This window comes from Symphodus melops (genome assembly GCF_947650265.1).
Source record: "Symphodus melops genome assembly, chromosome: 1".
Lineage (NCBI taxonomy): Eukaryota > Metazoa > Chordata > Actinopteri > Labriformes > Labridae > Symphodus > Symphodus melops.
This window is the reverse complement of record NC_136691.1, coordinates 1,945,465-1,968,023: the sequence shown is the minus strand read 5'-3', so window position 1 is coordinate 1,968,023 and position 22,559 is coordinate 1,945,465. Positions and strand designations below refer to the sequence as shown.

Below are 22,559 nucleotides of genomic sequence, written 5' to 3'. Positions count from 1 at the left end.
GCCTTGTTGGTGCCGTTATCTCCATATAGCAAGACTGAGAAAACATCTGTAGCTAACTCACTTGTTGTCAAAATAAAACCAGCCACGTTATCCTGAATTAACAGGATCAATACGTCCAGATCTCGAGAAATTTAAACGTTAATTTTCCGGTTATTTGTTTAGCATTTTCTTGATATTTTGTTTAGCTCGGTGATCGGGTAACACTGTAGTCGCTTGACTTTCTTTGAGTGAAAGTTGATCTGGAATTGTTGCTCAGTGCACTTCAGCGGCAGGATGGCGTGCGTCTACGTTCTCATAGGTGAGCTCGATGACGTCCTCGTTCTCTGCCTCGTCCACCTGTGAAATAAAAACACAACAAGTGTAAACCGAGCTAACTGCAACAGCGTCCATGGTCTCACATTATCAACCTCAAAGGAATCCTGACATTACATTTTTCAAATCATAGTTTTAAACTCACTTTGTTTCCTTTGTGCAGTGCTTTGATGTAGCCTGGAAACACAAGGATGAAATAGAAGTATTAATGTGTTACACATTATTCATATTAACCATATTTTTGTTTCCTCACCTCTGAGACTGAAGACTAAAACTGTGCACACGATCATGAAGACGAGTGATGTAACACGCAGAGCCGTCATGACGTAGCTCAGAGAAGACCAGGCTTCGAAGAATACTAAAAAACACATCAGTACATTAATATCTGACCTCCACTCCTGCTGCATGATTAGTGCAGAGAAGACTTTCAGTTGAGGGATGCCTCCAAGAAAGATTGCAGGGTTTTTTTTAATTATGATTGACATACAGGAACCAGGATCAGGAGTAGAACCAGGATCAGGAGTAGAATCAGGATCAGGATCTGTGATCAGAAGATTGAGTTTTAATTAAAACATGTACAATAAACTTGTTTTCTCAAAATACAGGATCTAAAGAATACTTGGTTAAAATCCATTTACAGAATATTTGAAGGTATTTTGGGTCATATTTGGATTTTCTTTTTGGTCTAAATGGACTCACTGATCCTAGGTGGTCTTGTGAGGACAGGTGTGTAGTCCGCCTGTATCCTCACTTCATTATTCTGAACAAACTGGCAGGTGAACTTCCTGTTGTCTCCACTCTGACACTTCAGATGAGCGACGCAGTTTGCATCTCTGGAAGACTTTTGGACACCTTCAGTAACTTCAGTTCGTGTCTCGTCCACCCAGCGGAGGCCGTTTGATCGACAAGGGCGGCGATCGCTGTATCTCAACAGAGAGCACTCCAGTGTGACTTCACTTTGCCTCGTTTGATCAGACTCTGCTGGAAGCTGAGAGACTGAAAGACAGAAGCCATCACTCAGTTAAAATGATTATTTTCATTGAAGTCAGCACCTTCCTTTAAATACTCTGATATGAGTCTAGTCATCTTTAGTCACGTCATCTTCTTTTTGTTTTAAGGTTGGTAATTTTCTAAAAATCGGGGTGGCAGTAGCTCAGTCCGTAGGACAGGGGTGCTCAAACTTTTAAAAATGACCACGTCAAAATGATCTACCTCATATAAACATGCAAAACATGTATTCATTTAGAATTTAGATCTGTAACTGGATATTACAGTTAGAGAGAGAGAGAGAGAGAGAGAGAGACTCTGGTCTTTGTATGTAGCTGGGTCCTGGTCTTTGTATGTAGCTGGGTTCTTGTCTTTGTATTTAGCTGGGTTCTGGTCTTTGTATGTAGCTGGGTTCTGGTCTTTGTATTTAGCTGGTTCCTGGTCTTCGTATGTAGCCGGGCTCTGGTCTTTGTATTTAGCTGGGTTCTGGTCTTTGCATGTAACCGGGTTCTGGTCTTTGTATTTAACTGCGTTCTGGTCTTGGTATATAGCTGGGTTCTGGTCTTTGTATTTAACTGCGTTCTGGTCTTTGTATGTAGCTGCGTTCTGGTCTTTGTATGTAGCTGGGTTCTGGTCTTGGTATATAGCTGGGTTCTGGTTTTTGTATTTAACTGCGTTCTGGTCTTTGTATTTAGCCGGGTTCTGGTCTTTGTACGTAGCTGTGTTCTGGTCTTTGTATCTGGGAGCACCCCTGCCGTAGGGACTTGGGTTTGGAACCAATGGGTTGCCGGTTCAAGTCTTGGAAGTTGGTCTGGTAGCTGGAGAGGTGCCAGACCAACTTCTCAAGCACTGCTGAGGCATCGAACCCCCCACCAGCTCAGGGGGCGCTTTCAGTGGGGGCAGCCGCTGCACTCTGACATGGCAAGATTATCTAGATAATCATAGAAAGAAGACCTACCTGTCAAAACACTGAGATGCACACTGACATAAACAAAATCAGTGTCATCCTTCCGACACGTGTAGACACCAACATCCTCAGCAGTGATGCGTCTAATGGACAAAGAGCAGTCTGAGTCCAAACTCAGCCTGGCAGCTCGGGGTAGCGTCTCCTCAATCTCTCCTCTCTTTGCCTCAGCAACAGTCTGCGATGAATCTCTGTTATAAAGCCATGAAATCTTGGAGCACTGTTCAGTTCTATTTTGTGTTCCACAGGGCAGAGAGACATCTTCATCAGGTCTGTAGAAACGATACAGCACTCCTCGACTGTTGCCCACTGGAAAATAAAAAGGAGAACAGTGACAATTAAATAAGGAGTTGTGGCGGTCCACTAGGGGTGCTCATCACCAGATGGGATTGGCAGATAGGCCAGAGGAAAGCGAATATAAGGGGTAGCACTTCCAGGTGAATGTTGTTATTTTTTTGATGGAAGTCTGAGAATAAACTCATCGACTCCGGAATCTCGTTCTCTCGTCTCGTTCCTTCAACTTCCACATTGGTGACCCTAGACACTTGTTTGAACATGTTGAGCGCCGCCGATCACGCCGCCGCCGCCTCAGCTTCTGCTGCCCCGGCTCCATTGCCACAGCCGGTTCCTGCCGTGTACGCTGCGACGGTAAAACTCCCGGAGTTCTGGCAACATGACCTGGTTCCAGCATGTGGAAGCCCAGTTTCGGCTTCGGGGGGTCACGGTGGACGAGACACGGTACTACCAAGTGGTCTCTGCTCTGGACGCGCAGACTACGCGGCGCGTCATGGGTGTGCTAAGGGATCCTCTGGCTGCGGACAAGTACGGTGCGTTAAAGGCTTCACTGCTGCGCCTCTATCAGCTGTCCGATGTAGAGCGAGCCTCCTGTCTCTCAACGGCCTGGGGGACAGCAAACCCACCGAGCTGATGGAGAACATGCTCGCGTTGCTTGGTTCGGGGGATGCTTCGTTCCTGTTTGTGCAGCTGTTTCTCCGTCAGCTCCCGCCTCCGGTGCGCACGCCGTTGGCCAACTCACCACTGCTCGCCACAAAGGATTACCAGGGTTTGGCTGAGGAGGCAGACAGGATTCTTCTGGCTGCTCGCCAGTACAGTGTTCAAGCCATGCTGCCGGCACCGGCCTGGACTGCGCCAGAGGAGCTTGAGGATGGCGCTGTGGCTGCTGTTTCGGACCGTCATCGCAGAGGTGATGAGCTCTGCTTTTACCATCGCCGCTTTGGGAACAAGGCCAAGCGCTGCGTACCGCCCTGCACTTTTCCGGGCCAGGGAAACGCCAGGGCCAGTGCTCAGTGGCGGTTGTGAGCACCGGTGGTCTGGTTAAGCTGCTGTTTGTCACCGACAGTTTGTTTGGACGCAGCTGGCTGGTGGACTCGGGCGCCCAGCGGAGCATCCTGCCTGCATCGACGGTGGACCCACCTGTCGATCAGGTCAGCTACATTAACTATGGATATCACGTTCAGAAAAGCAAAAGGGCTGAGTTACAAAACAAATCTCCCCCTCTACAGTGAAAACAGTAACCAGTCAGATCTGCACCATGTTCTACACATGTTTTTTTCACGCGTGTGTACATGACTTCTTGTGTTTCTGCAGCCAGCCTCAAGCGGACACTCAACAAACTGCAGGATTTCACACTTCTGCATTGGTCCTGTGTTTTGCTGCTTGGACGTCACTTACAAGGAACCGCCCACCTGACGGGTAAGAAAGGCTCCCTTCCACCTACCAGAGAAGTTATCAGTCTCACACCTGTGTTATGACCGGTTTTATTTTGAAATAACAGACAGTTGTTGATGAATGTGATACTATGGCCCCGTTCCCACAAGAATGCAGCCGAGAAAGTCACAGAAACACCCCCACTCCAGATTCAAAGTACAAATCGTCTATACTGCATGTCTTGCCTCCATCTGCGTGAGTGAACGATGTAGTTCTCACGCTCGGCCAGTAGTGGGCAGCGGAACTTTACAACACGACACCCACCAGTATAACCACTTCCTCCACAACCTCCTCCTCCTCAGGCCACCGGAAAAGAACGCATGCACATTCAATCTTCATTTCACAGTAGCAGCGAAAATGGCAACTGCAACTCCAATTTCACGTGGTTTCGTTTGGACGGACGAAGAAGTAGAATTGCTCCTCCATGTAACACTAAACTATAAGACCATGAAATGCCAGGAAAACACAAGCAGAAGTGGATCCGCCGCCATTGTTGTTTGTGTTTGTTCTCGGGGGGATGTGGTGAGGTCATCGCAGCCAGAAAGTTCACGCCTTTTTGTTCATATGGCTGCAATACGCCCCCCTGATCAGTTTCGCCACACCCTGGAGGTCGCAATCCAAAGCTTGCGTCCCCCCCCATGAAACACTGACGCTGTGTGAACGAAAGGCCAATCCGTTACTCAACTATTCCGTCTTACTGTCACAGCGTCTCTCACAGTAACAAGATCCTTCTTATCCTTAATCACCATCAAAGACATGAATACTTTTCAGAATATCTTGACTCAGGAGACTTTTTGAACCACAGCAGTAATGGAGATTACACATTATTTACATTTCCTTAATCTGCTTGTTTCTGATTACATGTGAGAATCTCCCTCTTACCCTTCTGACAAGACTTTTCCCCAACTTTTAAAGACCTAAAAAATTCTTATTAAGGAGTGCACTGTTTACCAAGCGGTTAGGTCATGTAGTCGTAAAAGCACATAAATAGATCAGAAGAAAAGAGGCTCGACTCTGGTCGTAATATTTCCCACGAGTCTCAAAAAGATCATGATAAGTCAAAGTATAAGACGTGTTTAAAAAGAAAAGAGCTTTACCTTCAAACAGAAGAGCAAAAACAAAGACGAGTTCCAGTCGAGCCATTCTCTGTCCGTTGTCCGTCAGCACTGGTCTGCTCTGACTTTAAACCCACACTGATCTCATCTTTGACAAACACTTCAGTTTCCTGTTTGTGGTTAAACTTCTGTGTTAAAATAACTTTTAAAAAAAAATGCCTCTCCTCCTATTGAGCATGTGGGAATACCCCAAGCTTTCATCATCACCTTGTTCCTTTCAACAGACTTCACAAGAAACAAAAAGTTCTACAGAATGACATCGCGTCAGATGAACAGGAAACGAAGACAAACCAATAATGAGCATTAAACTTCCTTTTATGGTGAAGATATTAAACAAACTCAAACGGAAGTACAAAAGAAGAATACAAAAAAACCCACATCAGTACATTAATATCTGCAAAAAGATAAATATCCAGAAAGTTCAACAACTGTTTCATCTCATCATTCTTCCTCTACTCTGATAATCTGGGACACACAGTGAATGAAAACACAATATCCACTCCTATGCCGATGACACACAGCTCTACTACAGCACCGAATACATCCCCTTCTATTCTGCGCCTTACTCCGCAGTGAGTGCACGGCGTGTCCCATCTGAAAGACCTTTAACTGTGGTGTGAAGTGTTCGGGGAAAATGCACCGCCACAGAGCTTAACCACATCCTGTCCATGTATGGTGTAGAGAAGACTTGCCAGTTGAGTTGTTTTTTTTAATCCATCCATTTTCTGCTGCTTTTCCGGGTCGCGGGGGCATCAGTCTAAACAGAGACGCCCAGAGTTCCCTCACCCCATACTCACAGCGAATCTCATCCAACCCCGGAGACTTGTCACCGAGGAGCTTGCCAACCACCTCGATGATTTCGGCTTGGGTGATGGACGAGTCGACCTCTGAGAACTCGGCCTCTGCTTCCTCAGTGGAAGACATGACGGGGGGATTGAGGAGATCCTGGAAGTATTCCTTCCACCGCCCGACTACATCCCCAGTAGAGGTCAGCAGCTCCCCACCTCCACTGTAAACAGTGTTGGTGAAGCACTGTTTCCCCCTCCTGAGGCGAAGGATGGTTTGCCAGAATTTCCTCGAGACCGACTGAAAGTCCTCCTCCATGGCCTCCCCTAACTCCTCCCAGGCCCGAGTTTTTTTCCTCGGGGCTGCAGCACGCCTGGCCTGTCGGTACCCGTCAGCTGCCTCAGGAATCCTGTGCGCTAGCAACGCCCCAATAGGACTCCTTCAGCTTGACGGCCTCCCTTACTTTCGGTGTCCACCACCGGGTTCGGGCATTGCCGCCACGACAGGCACCAGAGACCCTGCAACCACAGCTCAGAGCAGCTGCTTTGACAATGGAGGTGGAGATGTTTTGGTTGTAAATACAATTCCACTCACAAAAACGATATAACAATTTCAAGAAACACAACATGTCAGTTATTAGGTTTGCTCATGTTAAAAAGTAAAATAAAAAGATAAATCATGCCTAACTAACCTAGCTTAGACTGCTAATATGTTAGCTCGCTCGATAGCACTTTAAGCTATGACACATGAATCACACTTTATTACTTACCGAAAAAACTGCAAAGATTGGTTAGAGTCCAGAGGTCCGTGACATTAGTTTACTGCAGAAAAAACAGCTTTCACCAGCTCAAAAAAGACGAAAAAACTGAACAGAAAAGCTCCGTGGCGTCTCGGTCTCACTTCACGACTTAACTACTTATTTACCAAGAGCGCTACGCAAGATCCGCGGCTGTCAATCATCGCCATGTATGACGTAAAATCCCGTTTTTTAACCTCAAATAACTTATTTAAAACAAACTTCACAGAAAAATGAGCACTTGAACACCATGTAGGGTGATAATATCTAATGATCACAGCAGAGTTTAGGTCTGGAAAAAAATTATGTGACGAGTATTTTAACTTAACAGTTTGACCCACATCCTGTCTGTTATCATTGAGGAGGCGGGGTTTATGACCTATACTGCAGCCAGTCAGTAGGGGGAGCTCTAAAAATGAAAGCTTCCCTCCACAGGGGACCTTGTCCCGTCCATTATTTTTACAGTCTATGGTTGGGAGGAGCAGCGCGGCCATAGCCATGCTGCCGGCAGATGATCCTCCAGAAGGCTCCAGCACGCTGCGGCCTCCTTGCCCCCTGGAGGCTGGGAGGGTGACTACAGCTGGTGCCGTGATGGCTCCTGGTTACAGCTTGCCGGAGATCAACGCTGCAGATCATCCTCCCCCATCATCGATCACAGGAGGTCTGACACAACCCGTGGTGGCGCAGAAGTCCCCAGTCAAGCTGCCACGATATAACGGGACAACGCCATTGGCGCCTTCCCTCTCCCAAGTCCAACTAGCAGCATTGCATAGTGGCTGGAACAACGAGGAAGCTGCCACCCACCTGGCTCTGGCGCTGGAAGGGAAGACAGTTCAAGTGCTCCTTGACCTCACCCAAGCACAACAGCGAGACCTCAGCAACCTGACCAATGCTCTGCAGTGGCGGTTTGGACAGCAGCACTCCACAGATCACAGCAGAGACCAGCTGGCCAGTCGTCATCGATGGGGAGGAGAAAGCCTGGGCAACTTCGCCGCAGCTGTATGCCCAACAAGGTTACCCCCACTTCGATAGAGCTGCCCAGAAGGAGCTGGCCCTGCACGCCTTCCTACGTGGGTTCACGCCTGAGAGACTGCGCCAGCATGTTCACCTGGCTATGCCCCAGTCCCTCACCGAGGCGCTGCATGAAGCTGAACGAGCTGAGAGGGTGCTCTCCACACAGCCTACGCGACCTGCTCCACGACCACTTGTCAACACGGCTGACTGTAATGAGGGGGAGGAGGAAGAAGAAGTCCACGAAGTCATGCGGCTCCAGAGACGCCTTGTAACACATACCGACTGGTTCAGGCAGGAAAAGGGATTGGGAGAGGTTAGGATAGTTGCCTCTGGGTAACCGCTTGGCTCCTCCTGGCGAAAGTTAGTGACTGGCATATCTAAAACCAACTGGAAACCAGTGACGAGAGGCCAGAACAGGTGTGATGTGATCACAACGTCCGGACGTTAATGTGGGAATCTTCTTTCTGCAATTTAGGGGATTTGCTAACCAACTATACCGCCACCTGCTGTAAACACAAGTGTACTCGGGCATGGAACAATGTTAGAGGTCCCATATTTTGCCCTTTTTTGGGGTTCATATATAAGATAAATGACAAAAGAAATCAATGTTATGACAAATTTACCATCGACACATCCAACCCAACATGATTAATCTGAAAAAGGTTATTTCAAATCATTGAAACAATTGCGTATTTATGTGTGTGGGTGTTGCAAGTGGGTATTGAATGCATCTGTAGTTTGTGTGTGGACATCGGTTCGTCCACTTGTTTTACAGAAAATCAACAGGTTTACCCCACAGGTTCGGAGATGATAATGATAGCAGGCTTTTACTAAACATAAATGAATAAGTTCTGATCACTCATGAGTTCAATTAGAAATAAAATCTGAGCTGCTCTATGCTGCACTGAGAACGCAGCCTGTCGGTGTTGATGGAAAAGGAAGCAGAGAGCCGAAACAACAAACACATTTATCTGGTCGTAGTTCTGAGTTATTCAAAGAACTTTTACTCAAATGGAAATTGTTCATAAATGTTGAGTTTATTGCAGGAGTTGTATTTTTTTTTTAAAAAACGCTGTTTTTTAGCCGCTGTATAAAAACATTTTTTTACAGATAAACAGCAAACACCTCGTTTCCACCTATACGGTACATATGAGTCAACCAGAAGTCCATTCAGTCCTACAGGAATATCTGTGATATCTGATGTGTTTGCATTTGTTACATTTCAGTACGCTAAACTCTTTGGACAGACAGTATGGCAGTGTGCTAGCTTAGCTAACAGGCTACTAGCTTAGCTAACATGCTGCTAGCTTAGCGAAACGGATATTTGATTCAGTTGTCAATTGGTTGTTGATTGCAAAGTTAACTTTTTCTAGTTTAAACACATTGTGAGTGATGTTATTCTTGTAAAATATGGTTAAATATTATATACAGCTCTAAATAAATTCCAAACTACTGGATGTTGAAAAAACATGATTAGCCTAGTTTCTAATACACTTCCTTCCATTGGACACTGGGAGGCATCATCTGTGTATGTACAATATTTACACTCACTGGCCACTTCATTAGGCAAGCTGTTCAACTGCATGTTATTGCAAATATCTAATCCATCTATCACATGGCAGCAACTCAATACATGTAGACATGTTCAAGATTTTTTTTTTGAAGTTATTACTGAGCATCAGAATGATAGATAGATAGATAGATAGATAGATAGATAGATAGATAGATAGATAGATAGATAGATAGATAGATAGATAGATAGATAGATAGATAGATAGATAGATAGATACTTTATTGATCCCGAAGGAAATTCAAGTTTGTTTTTTGTTTTTTTAGATCAATAGAATGGATGAAAAAAGGAGATTAAAGTGACTTTGAACGTGGCATGGTTGTGCTAATGTGAATATTTCAGCTTTTGCTAATCTACTTGGATATCATGCAACACCACCTCGAGGGTTTATTCAGAACGGTTCGACAAAAATAAAAATAATATATCCAGTGAGTGGCAGTTTTCTGGGTGAAAATGCCTTGTTGGTGCCGTTATCTCCATATAACAAGGCTGAGAAAACATCTGTAGCTAACTCACTTGTTGTCAAAATAAAACCAGCCACTTTATCCTGAATTAACAGGATAAATACGTCCAGATCTCGAGAATTGAAACGTTAAATGTACACGTAAGCACGGGGTGTCGGATAAAATGCAGTGATGAATGTCCTCATAGGGCTTCTGTACTTTTGCCTGTTATTTGTTTTGCATTTTCTTGATAATTTGTTTAGCTCGGTGATCGGGTAACGCTGTAGTCGCTTGACTTTCTCATGAGTGAAAGTTGATCTGGAATTGTTGCTCAGTGCACTTCAGCGGCAGGATGGCGTGCGTCTACGTTCTCATAGGTGAGCTCGATGACGTCCTCGTTCTCTGCCTCGTGCACCTGTGAAATAAAAACACAACAAGTGTAAGCCGAGCTAACTGCAACAGCGTCCATGGTCTCACATTATCAACCTCAAAGGAATCCTGACATTACATTTTTCAAATCATAGTTTTAAACTCACTTTGTTTCCTTTGTGCAGTGCTTTGATGTAGCCTGGAAATACAAGGATGAAATAGAAGTATTAATGTGTTACACATTATTCATATTAACCATATTATTGTTTCCTCACCTCTGAGACTGAAGACTAAAACTGTGCACACGATCATGAAGACGAGTGATGTAACACGCAGAGCCGTCATGACGTAGCTCAGAGAAGACCAGGCTTCGAAGAATACAAAAAAAACCATCAGTACATTAAAATCTGACCTCCACTCCTGCTACATGTTTAGTGCAGAGAAGACGTTCAGTTGAGGGATGCCTCCTAGAAAGAGTGCAGGTTTTTTTTTTATTATGATTGACATACAGTAACCAGGATCAATAAACTTGTTTTCTCAAAATACACGATCTAAAGAATACTTAATTAAAATCCATTTACAGAATATTTGAAGGGGTTTTGGGTCATATGTGGATTTTCTTTTTGGTCTAAATGGACTCACTGATCCTACGTGGTCCTACCTGTGAGGACAGGTGTGTAGTCCGCCTGTATCTCCACTTTATTATTCTGAACAAACTGGCAGGTGAACTTCCTGTTGTCTCCACTCTGACGCTTCAGATGAGAGACACAGTCTGGATCTCTGGTAAACTTTAGGACACCTTCAGTAACTTCAGTTCCTGTCTCGTCCACCCAGCGGAGGCCGTTTGATCGACAACTGGGGAGACCGTTGTATCTCAACAGAGAGCACTCCAGTGTGACTTCACTGCTCCTCGTCTGATCAGAGTTGGCTGGAAGCTGAGAGACTGAAAGACAGAAGCCATAACTCAGTTAAAATGATTATTTTCATTGAAGTCAGCACCTTCCTTTAAATACTCTGATATGAGTCTGGTCATCTTTTGTCACGTCATCTTCTTTTTGTTTGAACTTCATGATTCCTTTTTGTCTCGATGATTAAACAAAGTAGACTTCAAGGCAGGGTTAGTCATTTTCTAAAAATCGGGGTGGCAGTAGCTCAGTCCGTAGGACAGGGGTGCTCACACTTTTAAAATGACCACGTCAAAATGATCTGCCTCATATAAACATGCAAAACATATTTATTTAGAATTTAGATCTGTAACTGGATATTACAGTTAGAGAGAGAGAGAGAGACTCTGGTCTTTGTATGTAGCTGGGTTCTTGTCTTTGTATGTAGCTGGGTCCTGGTCTTTGTATGTAACTGGGTCCTGGTCTTTGTATGGAGCTGGGTCCTGGTCTTTGTATGTAGCTGGGTTCTTGTCTTTGTATGTAGCTGGGTTTTGGTCTTTGTATTTAGCTGGGTTCTGGTCTTTGTATGTCACCGGGTTCTGGTCTTTGTATTTAACTTTGTTCTGGTCTTTGTATGTAGTCGGGTTCTGGTCTTTGTTCTTAGCTGGGTTCTGGTCTTTGTATGTAACCGGGTTCTGATCTTTGTATTTAACTGCGTTCTGGTCTTTGTATGTAGCTGGGTTCTGGTCTTTGTATCTGGGAGCACCCCTGCCGTAGGGACTTGGGTTTGGAACAGATGGGTTGCCGGTTCAAGTCTTGGAAGTTGGTCTGGTAGCTGGAGAGGTGCCAGACCAACTACTCAAGCACTGCTGACGCATCGAACCCCCCACCAGCTCAGGGGGCGCTTTCAGTGGGGGCAGCCGCTGCACTCTGACATGGCAAGATTATCTAGATAATCATAGAAAGAAGACCTACCTGTCAAAACACTGAGATACACAATGACATCGAACTGATCAGTATTATCCATCCGACAAATGTAGCGACCAACATCCTCAGCAGTGATGCGTCTAATGGACAAAGAGCAGTCTGAGTCCAAACTCAGCCTGGCAGCTCGGGGTGACGTCTTCTGAATCTTTCCTCTCTTTGCCTCAGAAACAGTCTTTGATGGATCTCTGTTATAAAGCCATGTCATCCTGGAGCACAGTTCAGGTCTATTTTGTATTCCACAGGGCAGAGAGACATCTTCATCAGGTCGGTAGAAACGATAGAGCTCTTCTTCACTGTTGCCCACTGGAAAATAAAAAGGAGAACAGTGACAATTAAATAAGGAGCCTCATGGTCAGCAGCCGCCATGCTTTCAGTCAATCTAACGACGGGCTGAGAGCTGGAGCGGTTTTTAAGTCTCTTGATGAACTCTTACATCGCGCCCGCCTGTCGATCAGGTCAGCTACATTAACTATGGATATCACGTTCAGAAAAGCAAAAGGGCTGAGTTACAAAACAAATCTCCCCCTCTACAGTGAAAACAATAACCAGTCAGATCTGCACCATGCTGTACACATGTTTTTTCCACCCGTGTGTACATGACTTCTTGTGTTTCTGCAGCTAGCCTCAAGCGGACACTCGACAAACTGCAGGATTTCACACTTTCACCAATATGGAACCGCCCACCTGACGGGTAAGAAAGGCTCCCTGCCACTACATGTTACAGAGATTATCAGTCTCAGTCGACACCTTTGTGTAATGACCGGTTTTATTTTGAAATAACAGACAGTTGTTGATGAATGTGATACTATGGCCCCGTTCCCACGAGAACGCAGCCTAGAAAGTCACAGAAACACTCCCACTCCGGATTCAAAGTACAAATCATCTATACTGCATGTCTTGCCTCCATCTGTGTGAGTGAACGATGTAGTTCTCACGCTCGGCCAGTAGTGAGCAGCGGAACTTTACAACACGACACCCACCAGTATAACCACTTCTTCCACAACCTCCTCCTCCTCAGGCCACCGGAAAAGAACGCACACACATTCAATCTTTATTTCACAGCAGCAGCGGAAATGGCAACTGCAACTCCAACTTCACGTGGTTTCGTTTGGACGGACGAAGAAGTAGAATTGCTCCTCCATGTAAAACTAAACTACAAGACCATGAAATGCCAGGAAAACACAAGCAGAAGTTGTTGTTTGTGTTTGTTCTCGGCTACTGCGCATGTCCAAATTTATGGGGGGGATGTTGTGAGGTCATCACAGCCAGAAAGTTCACGCCTTTTTGTTCATATGGCTGATACGCCCCCCGGATCAGTTTCGTCCCACCCTGGAGGTCGCAATCCAAAGCTTGCATCTCCTCCCCCCCCCCCGTGTGAACGAAAGGCCAATCCGTTACTCAACTATTTCGTCTTACTGTCACAGCGTCTCTCACAGTAACAAGATCCTTCTTGTCCTTAATCACCATCAAAAACATGAATACTTTTCAGAATATCTTGACTCAGGAGACTTTTTGAACCACAGCAGTAATGGAGATTACACGTTATTTACATTTCCTTAATCTGCTTATTTCTGATTACATGTGAGAATCTCCCTCTTACCCGTCTGACAAGACTTTTCCCCAACTTTTAAAGACCTAAAAAATTCTCATTAAGGAGTGCGCTGTTTACCAAGCGGTTAGGTCATGTAGGCGTAAAAGCACAAAAATAGATCAGAAGAAAAGAGGCTCGACTCTGTTCGTAATATTTCCCACGAGTCTCGAAAAGATCATGATTTGTCAAAGTATAAGACGTGTTTAAAAAGAAAAGAGCTTTACCTTCAAACAGAAGAGCAAAAACAAAGACGAGTTCCAGTCGAGCCATTCTCTGTCCGTTCTCCGTCAGCACTCGTCCGCTCTGACTTTAAACTCACACCGATCTGATGTTTGACAAACACTTCAGCTTCCTCTTTGTGGTTAAACTTCTGTGTGAAAATAACTTTTTAAAAAATAAACTGCCTCTCCTCCTATCGAGTGTGTGGCAAGGCCCCCAAGCTTTCATCATCACCTTGTTCCTTTCAAAAGACTGACGTTGCGTCAGGTGAACAGGAAACGAAGACGAACCAATAATGAGCATTAAACTTCCTTTTATGGTGAAGATTTTAAACATAAACTAAAACGGAAGTACAACCATGTTTTAAACAAGTGAGCATGCATTTAAAGTCATCAAACACAGATGAGATCATCTTTAAAAGGTGCATGTTCAACATTTGACACATGAACACTTCACTAAGTTTAACCTGTGTAAATGTGTGAATGAGTCCTGACTGTCTCCAGTGAGGGAGAAGCTGGAGTCCTGCTGGCTGTGTTGTGGTCAGGCTGTTTACATGGACGGGACGGCCGGCTTGTGTATAAAAGCTGTTTTAGGGTTTCGGTTTCACAGTCGGGACCCGGCTCCGTATCTGGGTACACTTGACCCTAAAATCTGGTCCATTTGATCAGTGTGAACACAAACGTACCAAACTCAGGTAGCCTACTGTGCCCGAGTCCGCTTCAAGACGTGGTCTCAGGCACATTTCATCTGTACTCGAGTACAGTCTGCGGGGAAATGTGAACACAACCGCGACAAACAAGGACGTGGCTATATGACTTCACTTTGATCGGCTCCTGTGGCTTCAAAAACCCTCAAGGACCCTCGTCCTCACCTCTGAGACTGAAGACTAAAACTGTGCACACGATCATGAAGACGAGTGATGTAAAACGCAGAGCCGTCATGACGTAGCTCAGAGAAGACGAGGCTTCGAAGAATACAAAAAAAACCCATCAGTACATCAATATCTGCAAAAAGATAAATATCCAGAAAGTTCAACAACTGTTTCATCACATCCGTCTTCCTCTACTCTGATAATCTGGGACACACAGTGAATCAAAACACAATATCCACTCCTACGCCGATGACACACAGCTCTACTACAGCACCGAATACATCCCCTTCTGTTCTGCGCCTTACTCCGCAGTGAGCGTACGCCGCATCCCATCTGAAAGACCTTTAACTGTGGTGTGAAGTGTTCGGGGAAAATGCACCGCCACAGAGCTTAACCACATCCTGTCCATGTTTGGTGTAGAGAAGACTTTTCAGTTGAGTGATGCCAGTTGAGTTGGTTTTTTTTAATCGATCCATTTTCTGCTGCTTTTCCGGGGCCGGGTCGCGGGGGCATCAGTCTAAACAGAGACGCCCAGAGTTCCCTCACCCCATACTCAGGGCGACTCTCATCCACCCCCGGAGACTTGTCACAGAGGAGCTTGCCAACCACCTCGATGATTTCAGCTTGGGTGATGGATGAGTCTACCTCTGAGAACTCAGTGGAAGACATGACGGGGGGATTGAGGAGATCCTCAAAGTATTCCTTCCACCGCCCGACTACATCCCCAGTAGAGGTCAGCAGCTCCCCACCTGCACTGTAAACAGTGTTGGTGAAGCACTGTTTCCCCATCCTGAGGCGACAGATGGTATGCCAGAATTTCCTCGAGACCGACCGAAAGTCCTCCTCCATGGCCTCCCCGAACTTCTCCCAGGCCAGAGTTTTTGCCTCAGGGCTGCAGCACGCCTGGCCTGTTGGTACCCGTCAGCTGCCTCAGGAATCCTATGCGCTAGCAACGCCCCAATAGGACTCCTTCTTCAGCTTGACGGCCTCCCTTACTTTCGGTGTCCACCACCGGATTCGGGGGTTGCCGCCACGACAGGCACCAGAGACCCTGCAACCACAGCTCAGAGCAGCTGCTTTGACAATGGAGGTGGAGAACATGGTCTACTCAGACTCAATGTCCCCAGCCTTTCCCAGGATCTGTGAAAAGCTCGTCCGGAGGTGGGAGTCGAAGACTTCGCTAACAGAGGGTTCAGCCAGACGTTCCCAGCAGACCCTCACAACACGTTTGGGCCTGCCGAGTGTGACCGGCTTCCTCCCCTGCCAGCTCATCCAACACACCACCAGATGGCGATCAGTTGACAGCTCAGCCCCTCTCTTCACCCGAGTGTCCGAGACACATGGCTGGAGGTCAGATGACACGACCACAAAGTCCATCATCGACCTCCAGCCTAGGGAGTCCTGGTGCCACGTGCACTTATGGACATCCCTGTGCTCGAACATGGTGTTTGTTATGGACAAACTGTGACTAGCCCAGAAGTCCAAAAACAGAACACCGCTCTGGTTCAGATCAGGGAGGCCGTTCATCCCAATCACCCCACTCCAGATCTCATTGTCGTTGCCCACGTGACCATTGAAGTCCCCCAGTAGAACAATGGAGTCCCCAGTCGGAGCACGGGCCCCACGGGCAAAAGCCTGGCCACCAGGCGCTCTCCTGCCGGCCCCAACCCCAGGCTTGGCTCCAGGGTGGGGCCCTGGCTCCGCCATGCCGGGCGACGTCACGGTCCTTGGTCTTATTCCTGTCATAGGGGTGTTGTGAACTGCTTTTGGTCTGACCCGTCACCTAGGACCTGTTTGCCTTGGGTGACCCTACTGGGGGCTCAAAGCCCCTGACAACATAGCTCCTATGGTGATTCGGGTGCTCAAACTCCCCCACCACGATAAGGTAGCAGTTCAGGGGGGAGTAGCAGTTCAGCGGGGAGGTAGCAGTTCAGGGGGGACTGCAACCAAGTTTTCCAAAAGTTGTAAAAAGCAAGAATGTCCCCTTTTGTCAAGTGTCTCTGGGAATAGTCGTTGGTGTACCCGTGAACTCCACTACTGGAACACATTGCGAAGAAGATTGAAGGTTGTGAAACATCACCAGTGAGAGTGGAGTAACATAGTCCTGTGTCAACCACAGAGCTGCATGAATTCAACAGTCATTGTGAGGAGGGGCTCTGCCAAACCCTCTCCCTTGAAGCACTCTGGATGACCCTTGACATTTAACCAGGCTGCTGTCACACCTGGGTGGCTCCTTGTCCATTAAGAGTCCGGTACTGATAAGAACCATGCTGCTTGCTGCTTCTGAGGGCCCTGTGAGGGAGGGCTGGAGCAGCCCACTGTCCTGGGTGGTGTCTGGCCCAGTGGTCGAATGTCCCATAATAAAAACATCCTTGAGTTTGTGGACTTGGAGCAAACCCACCCCAGCCAAGTCCACCATAACCCTTGTAACCACGCCTGTACGGATTGAAATTGTACCCTGTACTCCTCCCATAAGAGTGATATGGCTGCTGTACATATGGTTGCTCTAGATTAAACACCGGAACGTATTTGGTTGCATCATAAAGTAGCCTCTGCCTCTTGAAGCTGCATCTTTAGGAGGTGCAGCTCTAAGTCTTATTAACTCTATCATCTGCTGTTTGCTGTTGTTCATGTGGGCGTAAGTGATGTAAGACATGTATCTCCCATCTGGGGAGCGATACACTATTAAAACCAGGCATTTCAACTAGTTATGCTTTTACTCATTCTGGGAAGCCTGCTACTAGGACTGTTTGTTTGAACTAAAGCTATGCCCCCCCTAGTACAACCTTATATTAAGAACATGCCAATAAGATTAGCACCATCTAAGTTGACTTTATTTTTTTGTACAGTTTGTCAGTCATATCAGTAAAATTCCCAGTCTAATTGTTTAAACATCACTCGTAAACAGTCTAGAAATAGTTGAAATGTCAGCAAGGTGAACATATTATAAAGTTTAAATGATTGTCTAAGCTATGGGGCCAAAATAAAGTCATTTATGGTTTTCTATTTTAAGAATGTAGAAAACAAAGTCAGAATGGGTTGTATGCATAATAGATGCATGCAAATAAATACTAGTGATCTACGACAGCTACCTCATTTCCTGCGCTCCTTGAATTAATCAATGCTTAAATTTATGTCGATATGACAACAAGAAAAAACACAAAAAACAGCACACAAACACACATCAACAGCACACACACACGAACAGCAGAACATGTATAGACGCAATGCCCTATTTGGAGTCCTAACTGGCAAGCTTCTACAGCAGTCCTAATGACAACTGCGGCTAGTCACTGGGGGTTCTATCCCAGACTCACAAACAGTTTTAATACACTTCTACTGATTCACCGCCTCCCCAATGATCCCACACACAGTTCTCTGTCAACTGAAATGACCAGCGCTCAACCTGTTACCTTCTTTACATTGTCACTCAGTGTCAAAAGAAAAGACCCAGCCCAACATTTATCCCAGCCAGTCTCTTGCACCTGGATTCCTAGTCAGTCTCTCGCCCCTGGTTTCTCTTCGTACGGCCTTCTGTTCGATCGCTTACTTGTATTCTTGATTCAATTTTCTAAATTTAGAAATTAACACCGTCTATACCCAAACCAGACAACGATAATTTAGATTTTCCAATGTGCACATCTTTATGGAAAAGGTTTGTGTTCACCTTTGGTTTTTGTGAGGCTATTATTCTAATAGTTTCCTGTTAGAAGACGTGCAGCCGCATTTTGAACGAGCTGCAGGCGGCGAAGCAAAAACCAAAATACAAAGAACTACATTAATCCAAAACGAGAAGTTATGAACATGTGGATCACTCTTTCAAACTCATGAGGATGGAGAGACAGGCCCTGAACTTTGCCAGAAGACGCAAGTGAAAAAAGCTTGCCTTGGCTTGTGTGTGTGTGTGTACAAGATGACATGAGGTTTGCTTGGTGGCGTGTATGACGTTATGCATCTTACTCATGACTGTGAAACACTCTTCTCTTGTATGCGCTCTTTTAAACATCAGTGTAAAGCACATTAAGCTTATCTGGAATAAAATAACAATGATAAAATGACTATAGCCATTGATGTCTTCTCTCTTCTTCTTTTTTTGCAACAATTGCATTAAAATCAGCTGCAGCTCGACATTTATCAGCCTCAGATCCAGCATACTAAATTTGGTTTTAGATGTTACCTGTGTCCTTCAGGTACACTTTTCAAGAATTAAAATGGTTGTCAGCTGCTGTCTAACCTTTTACCACTGTTTAGATAAAAACACTAAAAGATATTTTATACCTTTTTCCTGCATGAAAAACAATTACAGTTTACTTTAAAACTAAAAAGCAGAAAAATTAGAAATTACCTTCGAACTGAAGCACAAAAATGAGGATTAACTCCCGTAGAGCCATTGTCTGTGATTCTCTAGAAACGTGTGATGCACTGAGGCTTTCTGTGTCCGTGCAGATCTATAGATAGACATGCTTCCTTCTAGTGGTTTATGAGAAAAGCAGATCTTAAAACAGCGTTGCTAAAAAAAATAAAAAAAAAGTCTGCCAGTCAACAACATATTCTGACAACATACGGGAGGTGTGTTTGTGTGTGTAGGTGAATTTCACTGCAGTCAAGGAAATAAGTTAATCTTTCCATGTAAAGTGAATGATCTGACGTTAAAATAAAAATAGGTTTCAACGTATATGACAACTTGTTGTCATAGTTACCAAGTCACGGAAGTACTCAAGTAGGCTATTTTGATAGGACAATCTCCACACCATCTCTTGCAGCATGCAACAACACGCAGAGCATTCAACTTCAGTCAGTTTAAGTCATGTGAAGAAAAAAAAAATCCAAAATAAGTGACTAAAATGTTAAGCACAATATAAGACGTCACCTTGATTTGTAAAGGCTTTAAAAAAAAATCTGATACAAGCATTTTACACAATTATTCTGCCGATGTGGTAGATCTTTTTCCCACAAGCTCCAGGTCTAGGAAAAAGTAGACCAGCATCCAGTAGAGAGTAAGCCCTCACTTAGTTCTAGGAAAGAGTTAACTAGTCAACTAGAAAGGTGATGAAGCTAAGTTAAAATTATTCACCCATTTACGCAACAATACCACACACATCGTATCACCTCAGCCGGTTAAGAAGTTCAGTTGTCCACTGGAGCTGCTCTATGCTGCACTGAGAACGCAGCCTGTGGGTGTTGATGGAAAAGGAAGCAGAGAGCCAAAACAACAAACACATGTACATTTATCTGGTCGTAGTTCTGAGTTATTCAAAGAACTTTTACTCAAATGGAGATTGTTCATAAATGTTGAGTTTATTGCAGGAGTTGTATTTTTTTTTATAAACGCTGTTTTAAACTGCTGTATAAAAACATTTCTTACAGATAAAAAGCAAACGCCTCGTTTCCACCTATACGGTACATATGAGTCAACCAGAAGTCCATTCAGTCCTACAGGAATATCTGTGATATCTGATGTGTTTGCATTTGTTACATTTCAGTAAACTCTTTAGACAGACATTATGGCAGTGTGCTAGCTTAGCTAACATGCAGCTAGCTTAGCTAACAGGTTACTAGTTTAGCGAACAGGATATTTGATTCAGTTGTCAATTGGTTGTTGATTGCAAAGTTAACTTTTTCTAGTTTAAACACATTGTGAGTGATGTTATTCTTGTAAAATATGGTTAAATATTATATACAGCTCCAAATAAATTACAAACTACTGGATCTTGAAAAAACATGATTAGCCTAGTTTCTAATACACTTCCTTGCATTGGACACCAGGAGGCATCATCTGTGTATGTACAATATTTACACTCACTGGCCACTTTATTAGGCAAGCTGTTCAACTGCATGTTATTGCAAATATCTAATCCATCTATCACATGGCAGCAACTCAATACATGTAGACATGTTCAAGATTTTTTTTTTGAAGTTATTACTGAGCATCAGAATGATAGATAGATAGATAGATAGATAGATACTTTATTGATCCCGAAGGAAATTCAAGTTTTTTTTTTTTTTTTTAGATCAATAGAATGGATGAAAAAAGGAGATTAAAGTGACTTTGAACGTGGCATGGTTGTGCTAATGTGAATATTTCAGCTTTTGCTAATCTACTTGGATATCATGCAACACCACCTCGAGGGTTTATTCAGAACGGTTCGACAAAAATAAAAATAATATATCCAGTGAGTGGCAGTTTTCTGGGTGAAAATGCCTTGTTGGTGCCGTTATCTCCATATAACAAGGCTGAGAAAACATCTGTAGCTAACTCACTTGTTGTCAAAATAAAACCAGCCACTTTATCCTGAATTAACAGGATAAATACGTCCAGATCTCGAGAATTGAAACGTTAAATGTACACGTAAGGACGGGGTGTCGGATAAAATGCAGTGATGAATGTCCTCATAGGGCTTCTGTACTTTTGCCTGTTATTTGTTTTGCATTTTCTTGATAATTTGTTTAGCTCGGTGATCGGGTAACGCTGTAGTCGCTTGACTTTCTCATGAGTGAAAGTTGATCTGGAATTGTTGGTCAGTGCACTTCAGCGGCAGGATGGCGTGCGTCTACGTTCTCATAGGTGAGCTCGATGACGTCCTCGTTCTCTGCCTCGTGCACCTGTGAAATAAAAACACAACAAGTGTAAACCGAGCTAACTGCAACAGCGTCCATGGTCTCACATTATCAACCTCAAAAGAATCCTGACATTACATTTTTCAAATCATAGTTTTAAACTCACTTTGTTTCCTTTGTGCAGTGCTTTGATGTAGCCTGGAAATACAAGGATGAAATAGAAGAATTAATGTGTTACACATTATTCATATTAACCATATTATTGTTTCCTCACCTCTGAGACTGAAGACTAAAACTGTGCACACGATCATGAAGACGAGTGATGTAACACGCAGAGCCGTCATGACGTAGCTCAGAGAAGACCAGGCTTCAAAGAATACAAAAAAAAACACATCAGTACATTAATATCTGACCTCCACTCCTGCTACATGATTAGTGCAGAAAAGACGTTCAGTTGAGGGATGCCTCCAAGAAAGAGTGCAGGTTTTTTTTTTATTATGATTGACATACAGGAACCAGGATCAGGAGTAGAACCAGGATCAGGATCTGTGATCAGAGGATTGAGTTTTAATCAAAATATGTACAATAAACTTGTTTTCTCAAAATACACGATCTAAAGCATACTGATTAAAATCCATTTACAGAATATTTGAAGGGGTTTTGGGTCATATGTGGATTTTTGTTTTTGGTCTAAATGGACTCACTGATCCTACGTGGTCCTACCTGTGAGGTCAGGTGTGTAGTCCGCCTGTATCTCCACTTCATCGTTCAGAACAAACTGGCAGGTGAACTTCCTGTTGTCTCCACTCTGATGCTTCACCTTCAGATGAGAGACGCAGTCTGCATCTCTGGAAGACTTTAGGACACCTTCAGTAACTTCAGTTCCTGTCTCGTCCAGCCAGCGGAGACCGTCTGATCGACAAGGGTGGCGACCATCGTTGTATCTCAACAGAGAGCACTCCAGTGTGACTTCACTGTTCCTCGTTTGATTAGAGTCTGCTGGAAGCTGAGAGACTGAAAGACAGAAGCCATAACTCAGTTAAAATGATTATTTTCATTGAAGTCAGCACCTTCCTTTAAATACTCTGATATGAGTCTAGTCATCTTTAGTCACGTCATCTTCTTTTTGTTTGAACTTCATGATTCCTTTTTCTCTCGATCATTAAACAAAGTAGACTTCAAGGCAGGGTTGGTAATTTTCTAAAAATCGGGGTGGCAGTAGCTCAGTCCGTAGGACCGGGGTGCTCACACTTTTAAAAATGACCACGTCAAAGTGATCTACCTCATTAAAACATGCAAAACATATAATCATTTAGAATTTAGGTCTGTAACTGGATATTACAGTTAGAGAGAGAGAGAGAGAGA

General features: G+C 44.5%; 1 protein-coding gene and 2 long non-coding RNA genes across 3 annotated transcripts; all 3 read right to left on the bottom strand.

The window, feature by feature from the left end:
• Nucleotides 1–252: 252 nt before the first annotated feature.
• On the bottom strand, nucleotides 253–15,305 carry LOC306835689 (uncharacterized protein; the record flags this gene model as incomplete). Its single annotated transcript, XM_079362366.1, has 8 exons — nucleotides 253–336; nucleotides 458–489; nucleotides 566–670; nucleotides 800–853; nucleotides 10,746–11,027; nucleotides 11,944–12,258; nucleotides 13,771–13,849; nucleotides 15,183–15,305. The coding sequence occupies 8 exons, from the start codon at nucleotides 15,303–15,305 to the stop codon at nucleotides 253–255; spliced, it is 1,074 nt and encodes a 357-aa protein (XP_079218492.1).
• LOC306827134 lies at nucleotides 10,013–10,455 on the bottom strand. The gene is made up of 3 exons (XR_013779586.1): nucleotides 10,360–10,455; nucleotides 10,252–10,283; nucleotides 10,013–10,130 (listed from the first exon to the last, which is right to left on the bottom strand). It is a non-coding gene; the product is annotated as an uncharacterized lncRNA (long non-coding RNA).
• Nucleotides 15,306–21,161: 5,856 nt separating the features above from the next.
• LOC306836030 lies at nucleotides 21,162–21,511 on the bottom strand. The gene is made up of 3 exons (XR_013780728.1): nucleotides 21,469–21,511; nucleotides 21,361–21,392; nucleotides 21,162–21,239 (listed from the first exon to the last, which is right to left on the bottom strand). It is a non-coding gene; the product is annotated as an uncharacterized lncRNA (long non-coding RNA).
• Between the last annotated feature and the right edge of the window lie 1,048 nt (nucleotides 21,512–22,559).